The following is a 21,230-nucleotide window of genomic DNA, read 5'->3' as shown; positions in this document are numbered from 1 at the left end:
CCTCCTACAGGATGATGTCCCTGATTTCTTCTGTTGTTCATACTACTTCTTAATTCCACTAATCTTTCGTATATATTTTATTTTGACTCATCTGTATGTATACATGTCATTTTCCCCAATAAAATGTAACCTCCTGGAAGACAGGGAATGTTTTTGTTTTTGTATCCCCAGTAACCACCACAGTGCCTGGCACATAGTAGGTGCATAATAAATACTTGTTGAATTGAATCTGTCCCTCTTGCGTGACCTAATTACTTTGCAAATAGGATCAATCCAGGGGCAGCTAGGTGGCACAGTGGATAGAGCACTGGCCCTGAAGTCAGGAGTGCCTGAGTTCAAATCCGGCCCCAGACCAAACACTTGACACTTACTAGCTGTGTGATCCTGGGCACGTCACTTAACCCCAAATGCCTAAAAAAACCCAAAAAACAAATAGAATCAATCCTCTTCTCACAAACACTGTATTTGCTCCTATATCACACAGAATATTTGTAATAATAACAATATTTGTAAAGTGCTTAGCACAGTGCCTGGCACAAGGTAAGTGCTATATAAATACAAGTAGTCATTATTTTTGTTGTTATTACTATATTCTAGATGGTGATCTCCGAAGTCTGAACAGTTATTTTCCATTACAAAGTCTGACAGGAGCAAGTAGTGCTTAAAAAAAAAAGATTATTGCTATAAAGTGTCTTACTAAGAAAAAAACAACCTGAGCCATTTAAATGAATGCCTCACACCATCCACTATTTCTCCTCCTCTCCTCTTTCTCTACTACACAGTTGCTTACAATTCACATATTAAGTAGCCTACACTTTCCTCAACAATTATAAACATGTAACATCTAATACAAAACAATGTTAGATATGTTGGCCCACAGTATCCACAATTTACAATGATAAAGTGAAAGTATATCCTATAGCAGTTAGATTTAAAAGAGAAAACAATACCTTTAAAAAAAATGGGTTCCTGTCTGCCAGTGCTGCCTGGATCCAAAGGCAGAAATCCCCTTTACTAAGTTATCCCTCACTTCCTTTAGTAATAAGAATTCCTAATAAGATCGTAGATTTAGAAGTAGAAGGAACATCCAGTCCAAACCTCTTTTACAGTTGATGTCCAGCAAAGTTAAGGGATTTGTCAAAGGTCACACAGAAAGTAGTCAGCAAAGTCAGGGATTTAAACTAAGGTCCTGAGACTCCTGGTTCAGCACTCTTTCCAGTGCATCTTGCTGTCTTGTTAAGTTTGATGTCCACGGATTGGATGTGATTTAACTTTGCAATTTAACACTTTAACACAAAATGCTTAGCTCTGTGGCACCTTGTTGGCATTAGCTCATTCTGCAAGACCTCCCCCAGCACCTGTTTACCTCTAAGGATGACATCCCAGTGGCCACAATAACACGGATGGATACTTTCACTGTTTGAAAATTTCCCCTTCAGAAAGTGCTGTTAACAGCTATCATCTTTTTGGATAGGAGAAAATAAAATGGATCACAATAGCATAACATATCAAGCAATTAATTTACCTTAAACGTTAACCTGTTGCAAACAGTTGCTTCAAACTGAAACTAGGACGCTGCCTCATGCAGGTGGGAAAACCCATCTGTTCGGATCCCTTTTGCGCCTCCCCCCCTCACCTGCCCAGCTTCCTCCTGCCTCCCAGGCACTCCCTCTCAGAACCAATTGGATGGTTCGCGCTCCCTGATTCAGGCTCACAGGTAACACTGAAGACTGATTGGAAGAATTCCCCACCGGGCAATCCCTGTCTCCACCCCCAGCTTCTGAGCTTGAAGTTTACAAACCCGTTGTCTAGGCAATCCTAATTCCAGTAAAAGGCCACGCCCGCCTCATTAGAGAGGGTGTTTTAGGAACTGTTCAATCTAAACAGTGTGAAATTTCGGTTTTAGAAGGGCAATACTCTTTCCACTGCCCTCTCCCCAGCATGATTTTTATAGACAGGTAATGGCATGTCGCAAAATGGACTCTTTTCTTTCAAGCAACCCTTTTCTCGACTTCTGACTTCTTCAGATGGCTTTTTGTAGGAATATCTTATAACAGTGTGTGACTTAACACGGAAAAGATCTTGTTACAGTGTGTGACCACACCGCAGAGTAGCCTGGTAACATTACAGGTGATGCATTTTCAATCTGCCCTTCCCCCCAACTCACACTATCAAGTCACCCCATGTGTTCACCCTGTACAAGGTAAGAAAGCAATGATCAGCCTTGCAGTATATAGGTGGAATAGACCAAGCTCTATAGTGATCCAAGGATATGTTTGGATATTTCCTTACTCATTTGTAATCTCTTTCTCAGCAATTAATTGACTCAAACACTCACTGGAGAAACTTTCTTTCCCAAGAGTCATTTCTCTTATTCCCCTATAATTCTATAAATATTAAAATTAGTGGATATGAACAAGTTATTAACAAAAGCAAAAAGAAATTAAGAACAAAAATAACTATTTACAATATTTTGACTATATGAAAGCTCACAATCAGCACAAACTTTTTATAAACCTAAGTTCAAATCTTATCAGACAGCACTTACTATTTAAGGGACCTTGGTGAAGTCAATTAACTTCTCTGTGCCTCAGTTTCCTTATCTATAACATTGGGATAATTGCACCTACCTCACAGTGCTGTTGAGATCAAATGAGATAACATATAAAGCATTTTGCAAACTTTACAATGCCATTTAAATGCTATTATTTTTATTGATTATGATGATAAAATGATATAACAATGCATAACTCCACTTCTGGAAACAGTCTCTAATGTTTGAGTTCACTTCAGATATTGACTAAAGTCTCTTAAGAAACTTCTTCATATTTTTCCCTACAATAAGGGTTAAATTCAATCTTTTAGAAAATAAGTTAGATTAGTCCTTTTTTTTTTGTTTCCTCTTCAGCAGTCATCAGAAGTGGTCTTTCCAAAATATACTTTACTCGCCAAGCCCTTACAAATTTTTCCAAAAAAAATTTATACCATGTCTTTTTATGATATCACTTACGACAGCTCTGACAAGGGAAAAGTTTTGTATCACCTTCTTCATCTCTGTTTTCTCCACAGATTCTTCATAGCTACCCATAGATCACAGATAAAACACACACCTCGTCCTTCACTCCATAAAGTAGTCTCTATAATAATCCCTTTCTCAACTATCACTTCAAAATCGCCAGAATCAACTGCTTTTCTCAACATTCAATGTGGGCTCTTAAATATACAATTACACTATGTGCATTCTCTATAAGAAGTATTTGAAACCGGGGTTATACTAGGTTAGGGGTGGGGAACCTGCAGCCCCGAGGCCACATGTGGCCTGCTAAGGCCTCTGTGAAGTTTGGATTCAGTCAAAGGGCCGCACTTGAGGACCTAGAGGGCCACATGTGGCCTTGAGGCCATAGGTTCCCCACCCCTGTTAGGTGAAAACTGGTACCCCTAATGACAGAGAAATGTTCAAATCATGTTTCTTCCTTCTCAACAACCCACTTTCCTGGGGCAGCTGGGTGGCACAGTGGATAGAGCACAGGCCCTGAAGTCAAGAGGACCTGAGTTCAAATCCGACCTCAGACACATAACACTTACTAGCTGTGTGACCTTGGACAAGTCACTTAACCTCACTGCCTAGCCAAAAAAAAAAAAAGGAAGAATTCAAAGAAACAACCCACTTTCCTTCTGTGATGGCTTCCAACAAGAACTGCCCTTTGACCTAGGTGGTAACAATAGTTACTCATGTGGATCCACCTATTCCAAAAAAGTATCTCTTTAGAAATCTAGAACAGAAACATTTCACACATGGTTGCAGGTAGCCTGAAACACTCAAGTGCTGCAGAACCAGATTAAAGTATAATTGGGAAATATTTAACAAAATAACTAAGAATATAATAAAGCATAAGTAATGTTAACTTGTGGCTTTCTGAATCAATATGTGGACCACAGGGACACTTATGTATGGATTAATGGTCACATTTCTATTTGAGTTTGACACCACTGATCTAGAATAGCCACCAGCAGAATTACTCTTTGGTTCCAAAAGGGTTAAAAACATTACAATTCTCACGGAAAGAAATTTAAGTTGTCAATAGCCTAGCCACATAAAAAACTGCTCAAATTCAATAATGGAAAGAGAAATATAAACTAAAACAACTCTGAGGTTCCAACTCAAACTAGATTGGCAAAAATGCCCAAAAAGGAAAATGACAAGTAACAGAGAGGATGAGGGAGGGCAGACATATTAATGCACTGTCAATGGGTCTGTGAATTAATGGTCCAGTTAGCTCAGAAAGCAATTTGAGCTATGCAAAGAAAAAAAAAATCACTACATTTTGCATATTCTTTGACTAGCAATACCATTACTAAGTATATATCCTATAAAGTGATCAAAGAAAGAGAAAAAAGACATATATATATATATATATATATATATATATATTCATATAATTATTTTTTGTTGTAGTAGAGTACTAAAAACTAAAGGAGTAATTTTAATTGAAGAATAGTTGCACAAATTATAGCATATGAATGTAATGGAATATTATTGTAAGAAAAAGCAAAGAGAATAGATTCAGAGAAACCTGGGAAGATTTACATTAGTTGATTAAAAAAAAAATAAACTGAGGGGCAGTTAGGTGGCTCAGTGGATAGAGCACTGGCTCTGGAATCAGGAGGACCTGAGTTCAAACGTGGCCTCATACACATAACACTCACTAGCTGTGTGATCCTGGGCTAGTCACTTAACCCTGATTGCCTCAGAAAAAAAAAAAAAAGAACTGAGTGGGACCAGGAGAAACAATTTATATAACAACTACAAAATTGCAAAGAAAAATCACTTTGAAATTTTTCAAGTCTGAGCAATACAATGACAAACACAACAATAGAGGACCAATGACGAAACATGCTATCCACCCATTGAGAGGTGATGGATTAGAGGTGCAGAATTAGGGGGCATTTTTGGACATGGTGAATGCGTGGGTTTGTCTTGCTTGCCTAAGCTTATTTGTTACAAGGCAAGAGTTTCTGGTTTTATTTTGTTTTGTTGTTGGTAGTGGTGTTTTTTTTTAATTTGAGAAGATGAGGGAAATTGGTGAGCAGAAAGGAAGAAGGAAGGAAGAAAGAAGGAAGAAAGGAAAAAAGGAAGGGAAGAAAAAGCCACTGAAGCATTTTTAAAAGCACAGAAGAGAACAGAAAGTTCATAGGAAAACAGTAGGATAGCTTTGAAATTACTATGATAAATTTTATATAGATTATAAAAAAGCTATACATAAGAGAAGTTCACAGTTCCATAGTCTTTTCCTCTTCATTTATAGGAAAAAATTGTTTTGGTTGGTATTTGGCAAGATCAGAATAACAAAAAATAAAAATTAAAAGACAGCTCCTCTTAAAATGTGCATGATCCCAGAGAAGGGTATCATTATCTAGCCACTAGTACTTAACTAAGTGATTAGCACAGAATAACTTATCTTTGCCTCTTCACACTCCCTCACCCCCCATATCTAATCAGTTGCCAAATTTTTACCATTTTTACCTCCCCAATACAACCTTTCTCTCCACTCTCACAGTTACCACTTAGCTTCAGACCCTTATTACTTCTAGCTTGGATAACTGAAATAGCATACTAATTGTTCTCTGTGCCACAAGCCTCTCAGCATTCCATTGCAGCCCCTTACATGACTGCCAAAGTAATTTTCCTCGAGAGCAAAGCAAGTCACTCCACTGGTCAATCGATTCCAGCAGCCAGCTCTCTATTGCCTCTAGAATAAAATGACAACTCCTCTGCTTAACACTTCATAATTTGGCTTCAATCCATCTTTCTAGCATCACTTGACATTTTCCTTCTGGGATACTATTCCTGAACTGACCTATGATTTGAGCTGATTATGTTGAAAGGAAGGAGAAACAAAAGAACCTGGGCCTCAGTTTCTTCATCTGTAAAATGATGGGATAAGACAAAAATGCATCTAAAATTGCTTCTAACTTTAAGTTTTATTCTCAAGACAAAAGGAGCCCCAGGGGTACTGGTTGTTCCTAGACATTTTTCAATATTTGCATTCCTTTGTATTGAGTCTATGTGTTCTTGGGAAAAGTTGACATAAAAATTTGTGTATGCAAAAATATGCACTCACATGCAGATTGTACTATTCACAAATACAGGATCATGGCTCATATCAATCAGTGCTAAGCAAATCTGCAAGTTTTGCCTACCCTGACATTCTATTCTCCATTTGACATGGGAATATGGCAGAGTAACTAACCATTATGGGAGATGATAGAATTTGATCCCAAACTAGACTGACCAGGGATGAAGAAAGGAATTCCTTTGCTGTTTGTTACCCACTTAAGTATTAACTCTCTGACTCCTCAAGGAAAAATTCAACCTTTCACACACCCACACACAAAGTAACATGTTCTCACCAACCACAGCAACACATTTTTTGAAAAAGTATAATAGTTTGTTAATGTTTAAAACAATCAACCTTAACTATTTTTTTAAAGGGAATACCTCTGACAGGAGAAATCAACTCTGACTGGTGAACAATTAATGAGGGGGTGGGCATATTAATATGGAGATGGGCTCCTCTTGCTGAAGAGGTGACTTAATCATGAGACTCAGCCCAGACTGGAACAGAATGGGAAACTGTTTTGATGCTTCCTGGCTCCTCCCATAAAGAGTTATGTATCTGTAAACTGGTGAGGCAATTTTCTTCTATTTCCTCACTAGGTCACACTTACAGATAGTCAGGACACAACCTCCTCCCTCCCCACTGCAATCCAGGCTACCTTATCCCCGCTTCAGGCCCTTGTACATTATCACTAAATAGCCATCTCACTCACACTCTTCCACAAACTGGATTGATTTTTTAATACTAGCATTCCATTTTGTTAGTTTTCATTGCACTAATAAAAACTGTGCAGCTGTGCAGGAAATAAAGTTAACACTCTAGACTTCCTTTTAGTGTATACATATGTATTATAGACAATAATAGCATTACACATAACCTATATTTATACATATATGTACACATATACATACATGCATGCATAAACATATGTATGTATAGAGATACTGGAGTGGTTTGTCATTTTCTTTTCCAGCTCATTTTACAGATGAGGAACTTGAGGCAAACTGGGTTAAGTGACTTGCCTAGGGTCATATAGCTAATAAGTGTCTGAGTATGGCTTGAAACTTGGGTTTTCCTGACTCTATGCCCAGTACTCTATTTACTGCACCACCTAGCTGCCCAGTATATCTTAGATGACACTAAGGCTGAGAAACTGGGTGACTGAAGCCAGTAATTCTGTTCTGAACATATTGAGTCTGAGATATGTACAGGTCATCATTACTTACAAATATTTGTTGAACACTCACTACTCAGAGTACAGGACTGGGTGAGACATTTGAAGGACAGAGGTACTAGACAAAGCCCATGCCCTTAAGAGGCTTGCAACCTATTTTGAGAAATTGAACATGTTCTCACATAAAAAAAATCTTTGATTTGACATAGTGGAGGTAACACTTTCCACTGACAGAGATGACAGTTTTTTTTTGTTTGTTTGTTTTTAGGCAACTGCAGTTAAGTGACTTGCCCAGGGTCACACAGCTAGTAAGTGTCAAGTGTTTGGTCTGAGGCTGGATTTGAACTCAGGTCCTCCTGACTTCAGGGCCGATGCTCTATTCACTGCACTATCTAGCTGCCCTCAAAGATGACAGGCTGTCCATGCTTTATTAGATAGTTTTATGAGTTTATGTGGCCAAAATTTTCATGACCTGTTGGCCATCCATGTGGTGGTAAGCCTGTTCAAACTTAGCTGTCTTGTACTTGGATGAGAGTAATTCAAGCATTTTTGGACCTGGTAATACCTTCCAGAGTTTGTGTTTCAATGGGCATATCTTTCAAACACCAGGTCACCCCTTGGCATCTGTGATGGAGGCATTGAGAGAGGACACTTACTAAAAACAACGAATAACATAAGGTACTAGCTCATAAATGGAAAACGAATAGCGTCACCAATAATGGGCAATAATAGTTCCGGGTAAGAGGAGAACAATGAAATCTAAAGGAGTTGGGAAGTTTCCAAGGACAGCTGAGACTTGAGCTGGTCCTTCAGGGGTGGATAGAATCTAAACAAATGGAAAGGTCAGGGGAGATTATAATGAAGTATATTTGGGGATGCGGGAGGGAGGAGGAAGAAGGAGCAGAAATAAAAAAGAGAGAGACAGGGCCATGGAGGAGGAGTCTTAAAGAACAGAACAGAAAGAACAGATAAAATGGTGGCATGGGTTTAGCTCACCCCCATGATGCTGCCAACTCTATAACCAAATGTGTTTTCTTCACCTAACCAGTTCTGTTCTTTGTTCTATGCTTATGAAAAAGAGCTGCACCTTCTCCTCTGGGTCATTGGCCTGAGGTAGCCATTTGACTCACTTTATTAACAGGTTCACACCCTGCTAATGCACTGCTCAAGTTCAGAATTCTGTGCTTCAGCTTACCTTTATTAAAGGTACAATATAACAAAGAGCTCTTTTCAGATAAGTTCTTGGGAACATGACCCATTATCTAATTCTCTCTCTTTCTCTGGCATAGATATAAATATGCAATAGAAGCTGCAAGTAAAATCATACACTTCCAACTGCTTTCTCCCACTCAGTGACTGGTGGGGGTGGACAGACAGACCATAGCCTCCAGATTGGAGAAGGTGCTCACCTCCAGCCCTATGGGTTCCAGCAGCCCTGGCATGAGCAGTACTTACTGAATGTCATTTTGCCCCTCTTGGTGGTTTTCCTGGTCACTGTCTTCTTTCGTGTGAAGCTGGTGCATCTTGCTGCTAGCTGGCTATGGGGATCCAGGGAACTGAAGCAGATATGACATGTGATGTTAGATCCAGGGCTGGAGGCCATCGAATGATAAAATAACAGAGCTCACTTAACATGATCCCTACTCAAATTATATGTCCCTTCTACAACATGTCCATTTCACTCCCATTCTCGTAACACTCACGGGATCCGTCTATCCCTGCTAGCTACTGCCTTGCATTTCTCCTTTCTTTCATGGCTAAACTCGCTGAGTGTGCCAATATTGATGCTGCTGATGGGGATGGGATCTGAACACCTAAAAGGAAAAGACCATGTTTTGGGGTTCTGGACCCCAGAAAGGAAAATCCCTGGACTTTCCCAAATCTCTGGCATTTGCATGAGGCTATAATCCTGGCCTTTCATTATTGCCTAGGCCCAATTTCCCAATCCAGTTCTGTTACCTCCCAATTGCCCCTGGACACTTCCCACCCTTAATCGTATCTAGGTTCCATTCTCCCTTGGCTACATGGTCCAGGTCCCTAGCCTTCCAGTCATCCCAGACTACTTGGCCACTCCTGGATACCTCCCACAGTCTTTCTGTGTATATACGATCCATAAGATTCTTATAATCTAGCCAATAGCTCACTAATGTTCAGATTCTTTAAAGTTTGGCCAATATGATGACATTCTAATAAACCTTGTCTTTGGCTGAAAGAAGACTTGGGTCAAATTCATTCTGGCAGGACCTGCATGTTGTGATTTTGGGATCCCAGCACCCCTAAACCCCTAAACCTTAGCATTTCCAAAGCTATTCCTTCTAAATCTCAAAATTTGTAATTCTGTGAAGTCACAGGCCAACTGATGTGCACTGATGAAACTGTAAAATCTCTACCAACCCCCCTCCCCACCAAACAACAAAAACCCAAAAAGAAAAAGAAAAGAAAAACTGAATATATTAGAGACAGCTTCACAAATAGATAGAAGGCCGAGTTCCAAAGTAAAGTGCTGAATTACTCTCCCATCTCTGATACTTAATAGCCATATGGTGCGAGACAGGCCACTTCACCACTAGCAGCTTCAAGAAACTCTCTACGTCACATTTACTGTCATAGAAAAGCTGTAATCAGTTATAAGGTAGCATTTAAATTTGTCTTTCCAAATTTGTGTCCTAGAACATAATCAAATGTTGTGAATGTTCTGTTTCTCTCAAAGTATATGCCTTACTTTTGCTGTTCACATCTTTATACACCTAATTAAATCTATTTCCTTTCTACTTTACTCTGCAAAATCTTTCTTATCCTTTTGTTGATCTTATTCTGTTAGAAAAAGAAAAATGGGGGGCAGCTAGGTGGCAACAGAGTGCCAGCCCCGGAGTCAGGAGGACCTGAGTTCAAATCCAGCCTCAGACACATAACACTCACTAGCTATGTGACTCTGGGCAAGTCATTTAACCCCGACTGCCTCATATAAAAACAAAAAAGAAAAAAGAAAAAAAGAAAAATGGAAGTGATATGGAGACAGCATACAGTACCCTAGGGGTTAAGGAGAATATTAAGGGGTTGCTTTTCCAGTATGTTGTGAAGCCCCTCCTGGGGGAGGGGAGCATGGGGGGTGGGGGTGCAGGGCTCATCCTGTAACTTGAGAACATCCTAAAGTCCTTTTCTCCTTATTTTGAAATATCATAAAATTCAATCCTTATCCTGTAACATAAAATTCCTCCTTATCTTGAACCACTATAGACTCATCTGGAACATCTACAGGCTATATAGAATTTTGCTATATAAGCCTAGCCCCAAATACCAGTTGCCTTACTTAGCCCTGTTGCTATTGGCCCGTATGCTTTAAGTGTCAATAAAGCTCCCACTGGCTATGAGAACGTCTAAGTGAATTCCGAATCTGACTTCACTAGAAGATTTCAACATCCCATTAACTCCTCAACCTTTTCAGTCATCAAAACCCTCTTCTACTGCTTTGTTGTACCAGTTAAGAGTAGATCACAAGAAACATGATCATCATTATGGATAAAACCAAAAAGTATTTAAGGTGTGAAATGACTAAAAAATTTAGCAAAAAAAAGTTACTGATGTATCACAATTATCTGTATAATTGCCCTTCTCTTTTAAATTGTAAGCTCATTTTGAGCAGGGCTGTGTAGTTCACATCTCAGTAACCTCAGCACCTAGCATAGCACTCTGAACATATAGACATTTCAAGTTAGTTGAAATGAATTGAATCTTTATGACCCCATCTACTTGTCTAACTCTGGCCATGTCAGTTGCTGCTATTTTCAAAGTTCAAATTATGAGACAACCATTACTAAAATCTATGAAGTGCCAAACTAGTCTTGCTCAGAATTGACATGGAAAGATGCTATGCATAGGAAGGAAAAGGTGGAGAATCCTTAGCACAAGACTAATAGAGAACTTGTGGGTGCACAGACCATGATTTTGTGTGAACCTCCTGAAATAGCAATGGTGAATATGGTGTTCATTCCAGTTTTCATTTTGATAAGTCCTTGCCAAGAAGGGTAAATAACTACTTATTCTATAATAACTCCCTAAAAATGATCACACACACAAAAAAATCTGTGCTCTGGAAAAATATGGCATCTACCATCAAAGTTTGGTAGACTGTGTAAAGTAGCTGTCATGAAAACTCTTGTTTAAAATGGTGGTATTAAAGCTATCTAAAGTCATATGAAAAAAATGATTAAATCACTATTAATCTGAGAAATGCAAATTAAAACAACTCTGAGGTACCACCTGACCCTATCAGATTGGCTAATATGACAAAAAAGGAAAATGATAAATGTTGGAAAGGATATGGAAAAACTGGAACACTAATGCATTGTTGGTGAAGTTGTAAACTGATCCAACCATTCCGGAGAGCAATTTGGAACTATGCCCAAAGGGTAACCAAACTGTGCATACCCTTTGATCCAGCTATACCACTGCTAGGTCTTTATTCCAAAGGCATCAAAAGGGAAAGGACCAATTTGTACAAAAATATTTATAGTAGCTCTTTTTGTGGTGGCTAAGAATTGGAAATTGAAGGGATGCCCATCAATTGGGGAATGGCTAAACCAGCTGTGGTATATGATTGTGATGGAATATTATTGTGCTATAAGAAATGACAAGCAGGATGATTTCAGAAAAACCTGAAGACTTACATGAACTGATGCAAAGTGAGCAGAACCAAAAGAATGTTGTACAGTAATAACTATATTGTTTGATGAAGAACTGTGAATGACTTGGCTCTTTTCTCAGCAAAACAATTATCCAAGACAATCCCAAAGAACTGATATTGTCTGAATACAGACTGAAGCACACTTTTTCACTTTCCTTTTTTTTAAGAGTCTTCTTGTACAAAATGATTAATATGGAAATGTTTTACATGATTGCATATGTTAACCTATATCTGACTGCTTACCAATTCAGGGATAGGAGAGGGGAGAAAGGGAGGGTTAATGAATTTGGAACTCAAAATATTTTTTAAAATGTTGAAAAATTATTTTAACATGTATTTGGGCAAAAGATAAAATATTATATACTTAGAATGGTTGCATCCCAGTTTTTGCCTTAAAAAACCCCCAAAACTCAAAATGGGACTGAGGGTCTCATTTAAGAGCTTAAAATGCTGTGTTGATGCTGGAACACACAGAAGAAATATTAGCACATGGAATTTCCCTTAGAAATAATAATTTTTCCAAATTATTCTCACTCTTACATTTCTGGGGCCTGTGCAAGGGATTTGGAACTGGTTAGCTTGAAATATGAAGTAGCTTTATATCCTGGAAAGAGGGAAAGAAATGTGAGGAGTGACAATATATTTCAAAGCACGTCTGGGCTCAGAAGGTATAGGACAGTAAGTCTGAAGTAAAGCCATTGAATGCTTGCTTTTTTTAAAAATACTTTGTAGTTTAGGTGTTGGTCAAAAAGGAAAGTAATTGTTTATTAAATACTTACTCTGTGCCAGAACTGTACAAGGTACCAAGGATACAAAGACAAAAAATGAAACAATTTCTGCCCACAGGGAGCTTATACTCTATACTACTGACCCTGAAGTATGCAAAATGCTCACACTGCAATCACATCAGACCAATTTTTTTGGGGGGGAAAGGGTTGGTGGGTAGGTAGGAGGGGTAAGGAAAGATGATGTATCTTTAATAATTTTCAAATGTTTGGCCACTGTACTGTAAACTCCTTTCATTTGCCACTTCAAAAGAATAGAAATGGAAGTGATGCCACAGTGGTAAAGGACACAAGCCTTGAGGCTGACCCAAGAAGGGAGAGTTCTATCAATTCTACCTCAAGATGTCCTATCCCTTTTCACTCCTACTGCAGTTTCCCTAGATCATACTTTCCTCATCTCCTGGCTAGACAATTAAGAATATTTGAGGCTTAAAATCCTCAGCCTTGAACTTCATTCATCACTACTCTCATCTGATGCTACTCAAGGAGTCAAACACAAAGTAACACAAGTCAAGCAACTTTCCCCACAGGACTTGGTTTTCCCTTTTCAGCAGAACACAAAGGCACTGAATTGTATTACTCAAATACATATAAAGTGACTTATTTCTTCCATTCTCAAAACAAGGACAAATCAAATGACCTATGTATTTTGTAACACAAAAATCCATCCAATGACTTAAAAACAAAATGAGGGGCAGCCAGGTGGCACGGAGGATAGAGCACTGGCCCTGGATTCAGGATGACCTGAGTTCAAATCCGGCCTTAGATACATAACACTTACTAGCTGTGTGACTCTGGGCAAGTCACTTAACCCCATTGCCTAGTGCCCCCCCCAAAAAAAAAGAATACCACTGTTTTCATTACCAACATTTTCTGGTAAAAACAATTTTTTTAAAAAATCCTTTATCATGTTTAAATACCATTTTTCACTCAGTAATCTGTTAACATGGAACTTAAATTCAGAATTTTTAGAGCTAGAGGGCACTTCCAAGATCATTGTACAGATGAGAACATTAAAGTGCAGATGGATTACCTGAATTGCCCATGGTCACACAAGTTAGCAGCACAGCCTTGAAAGGAAGGTCATCTGACTCTAGAACTTATGTTATATTCCCATTACTACATGATCATCATTGTCTTGAGGACGGGATTCCTGTTCAGCAAAAAGCTTGACGTAAATAAATACTCTGCTCACCAAGAGCTTCCCTCCCTGTAGCCCTCTAAATGCATGGAGCCTGCAGTTTCATGCATTACTTTACAATACACTAGTGGTGTACTGTGGGACAAAATTCTTCCTATTCCTTCCATGAGAAAAGTACACTACTACAGCACATGGCTCTCAAAGAAGGTGGTGGGAGGGGACAGAAAAAGGACTAAATTGCCTTTGGTGTTTCCCTTGCTCAGCTCTTTATTGAGAGCTTTATTGACAGGATGGGTCCAACTCAAGGCTGATTCTCCTAGGACTCATACCTAGAAGTGAAACTCAGAGGAAAGAAGCTGCTTTCTTTCTTTTTCCTCAGGAGACATCATTCTCTAGGAAGAAAGGCAGAATGTCACTGTTAGACCAGGAAGGGACCTTTTTGTACAATCATTTTGTACAATGTTCCTATTTCAGATATGGAAACTAAAGCCTGCCTAGAGAGGGTATGTGACTTGTTCCAACTCAGAGCCAGTGAGTACCAAAGCTGGACTTGGCAATCAGGCCTCTGGACTACCGTGGTTCCTTCAATCAGATGCCATGCTGTTCTGCTGTACTTTGTTTCCCAGAGTCATGCCTGGACAACAAATTTAATGATCACATAAAGTTTATTTAAAACATATTTAAGCTTTTATGTTAAAAAGGGAAACTTCCCTTTACATATAGCAAGTATCTAATGGTTGCTGAATTGAAATTATTCTGTTCTATAATGGAAATATTTCTCCAAGAATTGCTACTTTAAAAGCAGGTAGAGATATATAAAAATATAGCTGTTTTTTTCACTGTCACTGGGATTCAAAGGAACTTGGAGACTACAAAACCAGTCTAAAAGGACATCTGCCCCAATACTAATTCTCTTGGGACACTATGGGGTCTCTCCAGCAGTTCTAATGTCTATTTTCTTATTACCGTATTGCTCTCTGGAAGCCTAAGGAACAAGAAATTAGTGGTTTTGCCTGCCCAAACCTGGTTTGGATTTTTGTTTTCTTAGAATTATTATTTTTTTGGGGGTAGTATTTGTATTCCACAAAAAGATCATGAGGGAAATGTAGAAAATCAGGTACTGTCCTTTTAAATCAACTCTTTGTTGGGATAAAAAACAACCCGTGTATGCCCTAAAAGACAGCACGAATTGAAAAGCACATTAATATTTAGCAACATTTGTTGAGAAATCCAAGTTGGACAGCATGTACTAATTTTAGAAATGGATTTTATTTCATGCAAGTCTACAATTGCCTATATTTTAACAGTTGATCAAATATACATTCTTCTAAAAAAATTGTTACATCACCAATAATTTAACATAGTACAGGAAAAAAAACTGATTTTATTGTATGTCATAACCAAAACGGAAGGCTATTATGCAGACACAAGGCAAAAGACTGCTACTCTGCTAAGAAACAGCACTTCTACAGCCTTTTCTAAATACAAATCAAATATACACTAAAGTTTTACAGTACAGAAATTGCACAAACAGGTAAAACTTCCAAACAAGAAATTTTCAGATCATATGAAACTAGTCAAATAAAAGAAGTATCAGGTGAGAGATAGTCTGTCACTGAATTTCATGTAGTAATTAATAGCTGACTGAAGATAACATTGGCATTGTGCACACAAATCATAGCTAACCTACTGATAAATTATGTGCTCAGACATATCTGTTAATTTACAGATTGGAAGGAATAAATTAATAGTTTATTTGATTTTCATATGTTCAGATTAAAATAGAAAAAGTAACACCAACATAGTTCATCCAAGACATTATATTCCCAGCATATTCTGGTAAACCTAAAAGGGACTGGAGAAAGGGGGGAATCTCTTAATTTACTACAACTGATAGGCTAGAGGTACAGTTAACAACAGCAAAACACTGCTGTGGGGAAGGAGTCAAATGATTTCAAAATTTCATTTGAAAGCAATAAAATACTGTTATTTACAAAAATGGAATAGAAAAATTAAATGCTAAAAATAAGGGCATCAATGTGAGAACACTTTTGTCATTATATAATTTATAAGTGTAAATCTGACTGCAGGAAATTAAAAGGCAACTCAATACATTCCCGGCCTTCAAACGTGCAGCATTTTGCTTGTACTTTTCAAACCAGAAAAATCCATATTTCCATACCACTTTTCAATGTGGTCAGAAGCAAAGCCATTGTTTTACTGAGAAATAATCACCGTAAAAACGTAAACCCAACATGCTAAATATCAAAGACATTGGCTAGAGTGTCATACTGATAAATATGGTACGTTAGGTAGCCACATGGAGAATAATAATACCACAATTAACTCGTGCTGCCCAATAACTTCCAAAAATGTTATTTTCCATCGCATGTGTCAGTCCTGCAAAAGTAAAACACTTCTAACCACATGCAAAAAATATGATCAAGTTCTACTTTACCAGATCATTGCATAAAAGAGAATTTTTTAAGATAAATATATTAACTACTTAACCCAAGAATTTTATTGAAAATAAACTATATTCTTTTAGAATGAGAGAGAAAACATGGCAGTGTTCCTTATTTTCTTTTTTATTAATAAACTAGACATGCCTGAAAATAAAATAAAAATCATACTAATATCTAAATTAACAAATTCTCTGGGAACAAAGCTTGAGCATGGAATGAGTTGGGGGGGAAAGTTCAAACCTCTTCAGCACTGATTGCCTGGGGGCACTAGAATAATCTCAGGCGCCAACCACTCAAGGACAGACCAGTACCCAGATACTTCTGAAGAAAGGGTCCCAAGACTTACACTGCCCTATCCAGAAAGCACGGAGGAGCCACCCTGTCTTTGGTGTATTATGGTCTATCACTTGGGCAGAGATAGTTTCAAGAGAGGCAGAATTACTCTTCATTCTAGGGAACGGTGACGAGGGGAAGAGTGACTAGCTGTAAACAGGGAATCTGGGCCCTGAAATGTGTTTTCCTAAATCACAGATGTTTTTAGTTTTAGTAATGAAGTTTCTGATTAAGAAGAGATTATCATTAGAAAGCATTCTTTTTGCAAACAGAAGCATTATTACTGTAATTAAAAGGCTCAAAATTATCATTCAAATATTACCATTTTCTTTATTTGTAAGTCAAGCATTTTTGTTCAAATAATAAACAATCAGATTTTATGGTAGTAACCCAATGGCCTGAAGAAATCCACCTTTAAGTGTCTAAATAACATTCAGTTTAGTCAGCAAGCACAATGTCTTTCAATAGTGTAATGTACCTTTTCTATTTCAAATAATGAAACTGGAAGTCAGAACCCAGCTCTTTCTACAATCTTCAATGTTCTGAACATAATTTCTAAAACAATCATTCCTAAGTAAGCAGGACAAAGAGAATATAAAATTTTTTAAAAAATACTGGCAGTAACAGTTTTTAAAATGATGTTGTAGGGTAAGCCTTAGAAAACCAAATCACTTCTTAACATCCGAGGTTTCATAAAATATAATCTATTACTATGATTATCATTTAAATGGGACTTAGGGATTCAAGTTTATGAAGACCTCTTAAATTCTGACAGGACGCTGAAGAATAGCTTTTTGCTAATTACTGCTCCTATAACCACTTTCTGAATCTGAGGCAACAAAAATCAGAAACTATTTAAATTTAACAGTCTGAATTACATTATGATAGAGTGGTTTTAAAAAATATTTTTTTCAATATATTAACTTTTCAACAACTTCCCATGATGGTGCAATAAAATGAGGAAGACCACACGTCACTCAGATTTTGGTACTTACAATTTGACCATATACATCAAATTACACAGAATCCTAATATTTATTATTATCAGCATTTAGTTCTATGCTCTGTATTTCTTAATTTTCCTAACTAAAATGAGAAATTCTTTGTCAAAGGCAACCCTTGAGAGGCTTTAACTGAGCTCTAATCACATTTGTTTATTAAGTGCCTGTTTGTATAAGAGTAGTCTGAGAGAAGGTATTCATTTGGTAATGGAATTCCAAGTAAAGATTAGGACTAGGTCTCCATAGAACCAAAATAAAGATCTTCTAGTACGACCACTCTGATTTAAAGACAAAGAAACAGAGGCTGAGAAAGGGAAGTGAATATACAAGCATTAATTATGACTCAAGTGACTTGCTTAGGTTCATACAGCTAGTTAGCAGGCAGAACTGGGACTAGGTCTGAAGTGTTCTTTGTGCAACACCATGTTGTCCTCTTACTTTGTCTTTAAGGTTTCACAGTGATGCTCCTTTGACCATAAATATTAGAAAATACAATGTAGTGTGTATGGGGGTGGTGGGAGGAGAACCAAAACCCTATTTTTTTTCCCTTTAGCAAATTAATACATAGTAACTTACACGCTGTTAATGAAAACAATGAATTTGTTATTTCCTAGCATGGGTATTATTAATTATTAGTTTAACATCCTAGCTCTTTGGTTACTTTGGATCACTGTCATTATTGACTTCATTATAACCCAGGGAGTATTACTATGACTGAGACATGCTTTAAACATTTGCTCTGCATGTAAAAAGTATAACTATAATAATAATGTTCTGAAGTAGATACCATTAGACCATAAACTCATTGAGACAGACTTTAACTTTATTTGTAAATCTTCAAATTACCTAGAACCATGAGTTTTCTGTTTTCTTTCCTTTCTGTCTACACTGCCATTTGGAGTTCATGATAAAACCTGAAAGAAATACCACTACATTTAAGGGGAAATTTCCAAAGTAAAGCCACATGATAGAAAACATTAGCAATAATAACCAAGTAATTTTCACGTAGGTGGAAAAAAACACACACACACATTATATCTACAGGTCTCGCCAGAGAGGTGTGTTAGTTTCTACACAACAATAAGGAAACAGAGAGTCCATTTCGTGAAGAACATTTTTTCCATCCAATACTTTCAAGTATAAGTTATAAAGATGATGATGATGATAAAAGGACAGCTATAGGTCTTTGACTTGAAGTATTATAAATGTTAATCTAATACCCTCACATTATCCTTGTGAGGTAGGTAGATAGATAGAAATATCTTCATTATGTAAAATGAAGAAACCGAGGCACTGAGAGGTTACAACTTGCCCAAGGAAAATTTCCTGCTTACTGCTCTATGACCAACCACACTTTACAAAGGAAAGAACATAACTCAAAAAAAGAGTACCCCCCCAAAAAAACCTTCAATATAGTATGGCATACCTTCCCATATTTAGTCTGAATGTACTCAATTTCATTCTTTTTAAAAACTAACTAAAAATAACTAGATAACAGGGTTAACCATAATCCTTCGAGTACTTACATCATAATAAATTTATAAAATTACATAACACTAATTTTTTAAAAATTATGCTTTTTTGAAATATGACTTGGGGAAAGTTCACCTTTCTAAAAATATATAACCTACTAAATTGTGTAAGAAGTGGAAAATATTTCAAGGATTTCATTCATTCATATTCACTTTGCAAAATAAAGATGGTGACTTAAAAACTAACACAACTTTGGCTTAAACACGAAACCAGAACAAATTATTTTTTAAATGAGCATATTTGCCCAATAAATTATTTACAACCTATTTTGGTTTGATACATTTTATAAACCACAATATAAGTACTAATCTACAGCATCTTCTGTATTAGTATTTTGTTTTCTTTGAACGGAAAGAGCATGTGTCTTTTGTAAAAGCTTTACTGGTTATACAGGCACATTTTAAAATCTTGGATCTCTTTTTCATGTTCTTTGGATATCAAAAATATTTGCCATTAATGCACATACTTTTCCTTGAACAGAAGGCTCAGGAGTTAAGAATACAAAAAAGCACTGAATTGGAAAATTTTAAACTCATCTCCATCAAATTAAAACTGTACCAAAAAAAAAATACAAAGATTTCCAGCTACTATCAAAAACTTAAAAAGGAAAGACCACTTGATTATCACACATGCTAAAAAAGTACTAATGTTCCAATTAAAATATCTTAATTATACATGCAAAACACATTATTTGCATATAAAGTTAAAGCAGGAGGATTACTCTGCTCTTGTGAATCACGGATAAGCCTTATGTTTTAAGATATGAGTTCTGTGAATATAATCATCAACTTGATTTCTTCATTCAATAACATATCCTTGAAAAATGCTGACAAAATATCTTCTTTTTAATGACAAAATATATGCCACAAATGACAAGAAGAACTGTAGTGTACTACAGATGTGTTATATATTACTTATTATTTTTAAACTACCTTTCAGAAGAAAAGATTCATTTCAACCAACCTGAAACACACAAATGTTTTTGCATGGACTAATTTTTAATATGAATTAAATGGACATTCCCATTATCCATTGAGAGAACACATAAAAAGCTGCATCATATGCAATAAATTCTGTAAGAATGTGGTACTCTACACTACTTGATGAGAAATAAATTATTATACAAACTGTAAGTTCTGTATTTTTTAACCCTAACTTGACTTTTCTTCTTCCACAATAGAAAGCAAGTTCTGAGGGCACACCAATGTTACAAATACTTTACAACATGAAAAACAACTTGGATATGCAGACTTCTAACAGTTAATTGTCACCTAAATATTTTCAAGCTTTAGACATCATCAAATATTTTGCTTCGAGACATTGATAGATATCTTCCACCAGGCTGATACCTAAAAAACGAACATAAAAGAGTTAATTGAAAGGTTTTATGAAGTCAGGTTTGAAAAAAAAATCAAGGAAATATAAACAGTAAGGAGTGCTATAATTTAACCCCCACTATAATACATTATGCAAATTATTTGCTTCTGGAAATTGGTGACATTTGCTTCACTGTTCTTCACAGATGACAATGTATCTCCAGACTGCCATTTTCACTGGTTTATCCTCCATGGGTGGGATGCTCTCCCACATCATCTCTGCCTCCGGGATCCTCTGTCTTCGCTCAAGTCTCACACTGAGTTTTTACTCAGCTCAAAGCCTTTCCAACTCCTCCTTAATCTTCCTGCCTTTCCTCTGAGGTTACCCCCTGTTTATCCTGTACATAGCCTATTTGTACAGGGTTGTTTTCTATCAGAAAAAGGTCATCTTCACGGCCCCTTCTGATTGTCAGAAGCGTATATCTTTAAATTAACATCTGGTACAACAGACTATCAGCAGATATATTTTGACAAAATTATTTTTCTTCCTTACTCCTGGCCAATAAAAAAAAAATTAAGAATTTCAGAGAATGACAATCGTTGTTAATGATAACAATCAGAAACAAGGCTCAGAGTAGTTATAACAACCCACCAACCTTAAAGAAAAGATTAAAAAAAT

General features: G+C 36.9%; 2 protein-coding genes across 8 annotated transcripts in view; both read right to left on the bottom strand.

Annotated features, from left to right (window-relative positions):
- CAPSL (calcyphosine like) overlaps positions 1–1,614 on the bottom strand; it is a 41,252-nt gene extending 39,638 nt beyond the window's left edge. For both annotated transcript variants that reach the window (XM_020995760.2, XM_078153220.1), the window contains exon 1: positions 1,526–1,614. The gene's annotated coding sequence lies outside the window, so the exon portion shown is untranslated. The remainder of the gene's footprint in view (positions 1–1,525) is intronic.
- A 13,539-nt stretch (positions 1,615–15,153) lies between these two features.
- The window catches only part of LMBRD2 (LMBR1 domain containing 2), a 54,492-nt gene continuing 48,415 nt past the window's right edge, over positions 15,154–21,230 (bottom strand). For all 6 annotated transcript variants that reach the window (XM_020995835.2, XM_078153218.1, XM_020995802.2 and 3 more), the window contains one exon: positions 15,154–20,584. In XM_020995835.2, coding sequence (XP_020851494.1) covers positions 20,524–20,584 — 61 coding nt within the window. In that variant the 3' untranslated portion in view covers positions 15,154–20,523. The remainder of the gene's footprint in view (positions 20,585–21,230) is intronic.

This window comes from Phascolarctos cinereus, unplaced genomic scaffold (genome assembly GCF_003287225.1).
Source record: "Phascolarctos cinereus isolate Bilbo 61053 unplaced genomic scaffold, phaCin_HiC Scaffold_4;HRSCAF=312, whole genome shotgun sequence".
NCBI classification, from domain to species: Eukaryota; Metazoa; Chordata; class Mammalia; order Diprotodontia; family Phascolarctidae; genus Phascolarctos; species Phascolarctos cinereus.
Note: the sequence above shows the minus strand (reverse complement) of the source record. Positions and strands in the feature narration are given on the sequence as shown.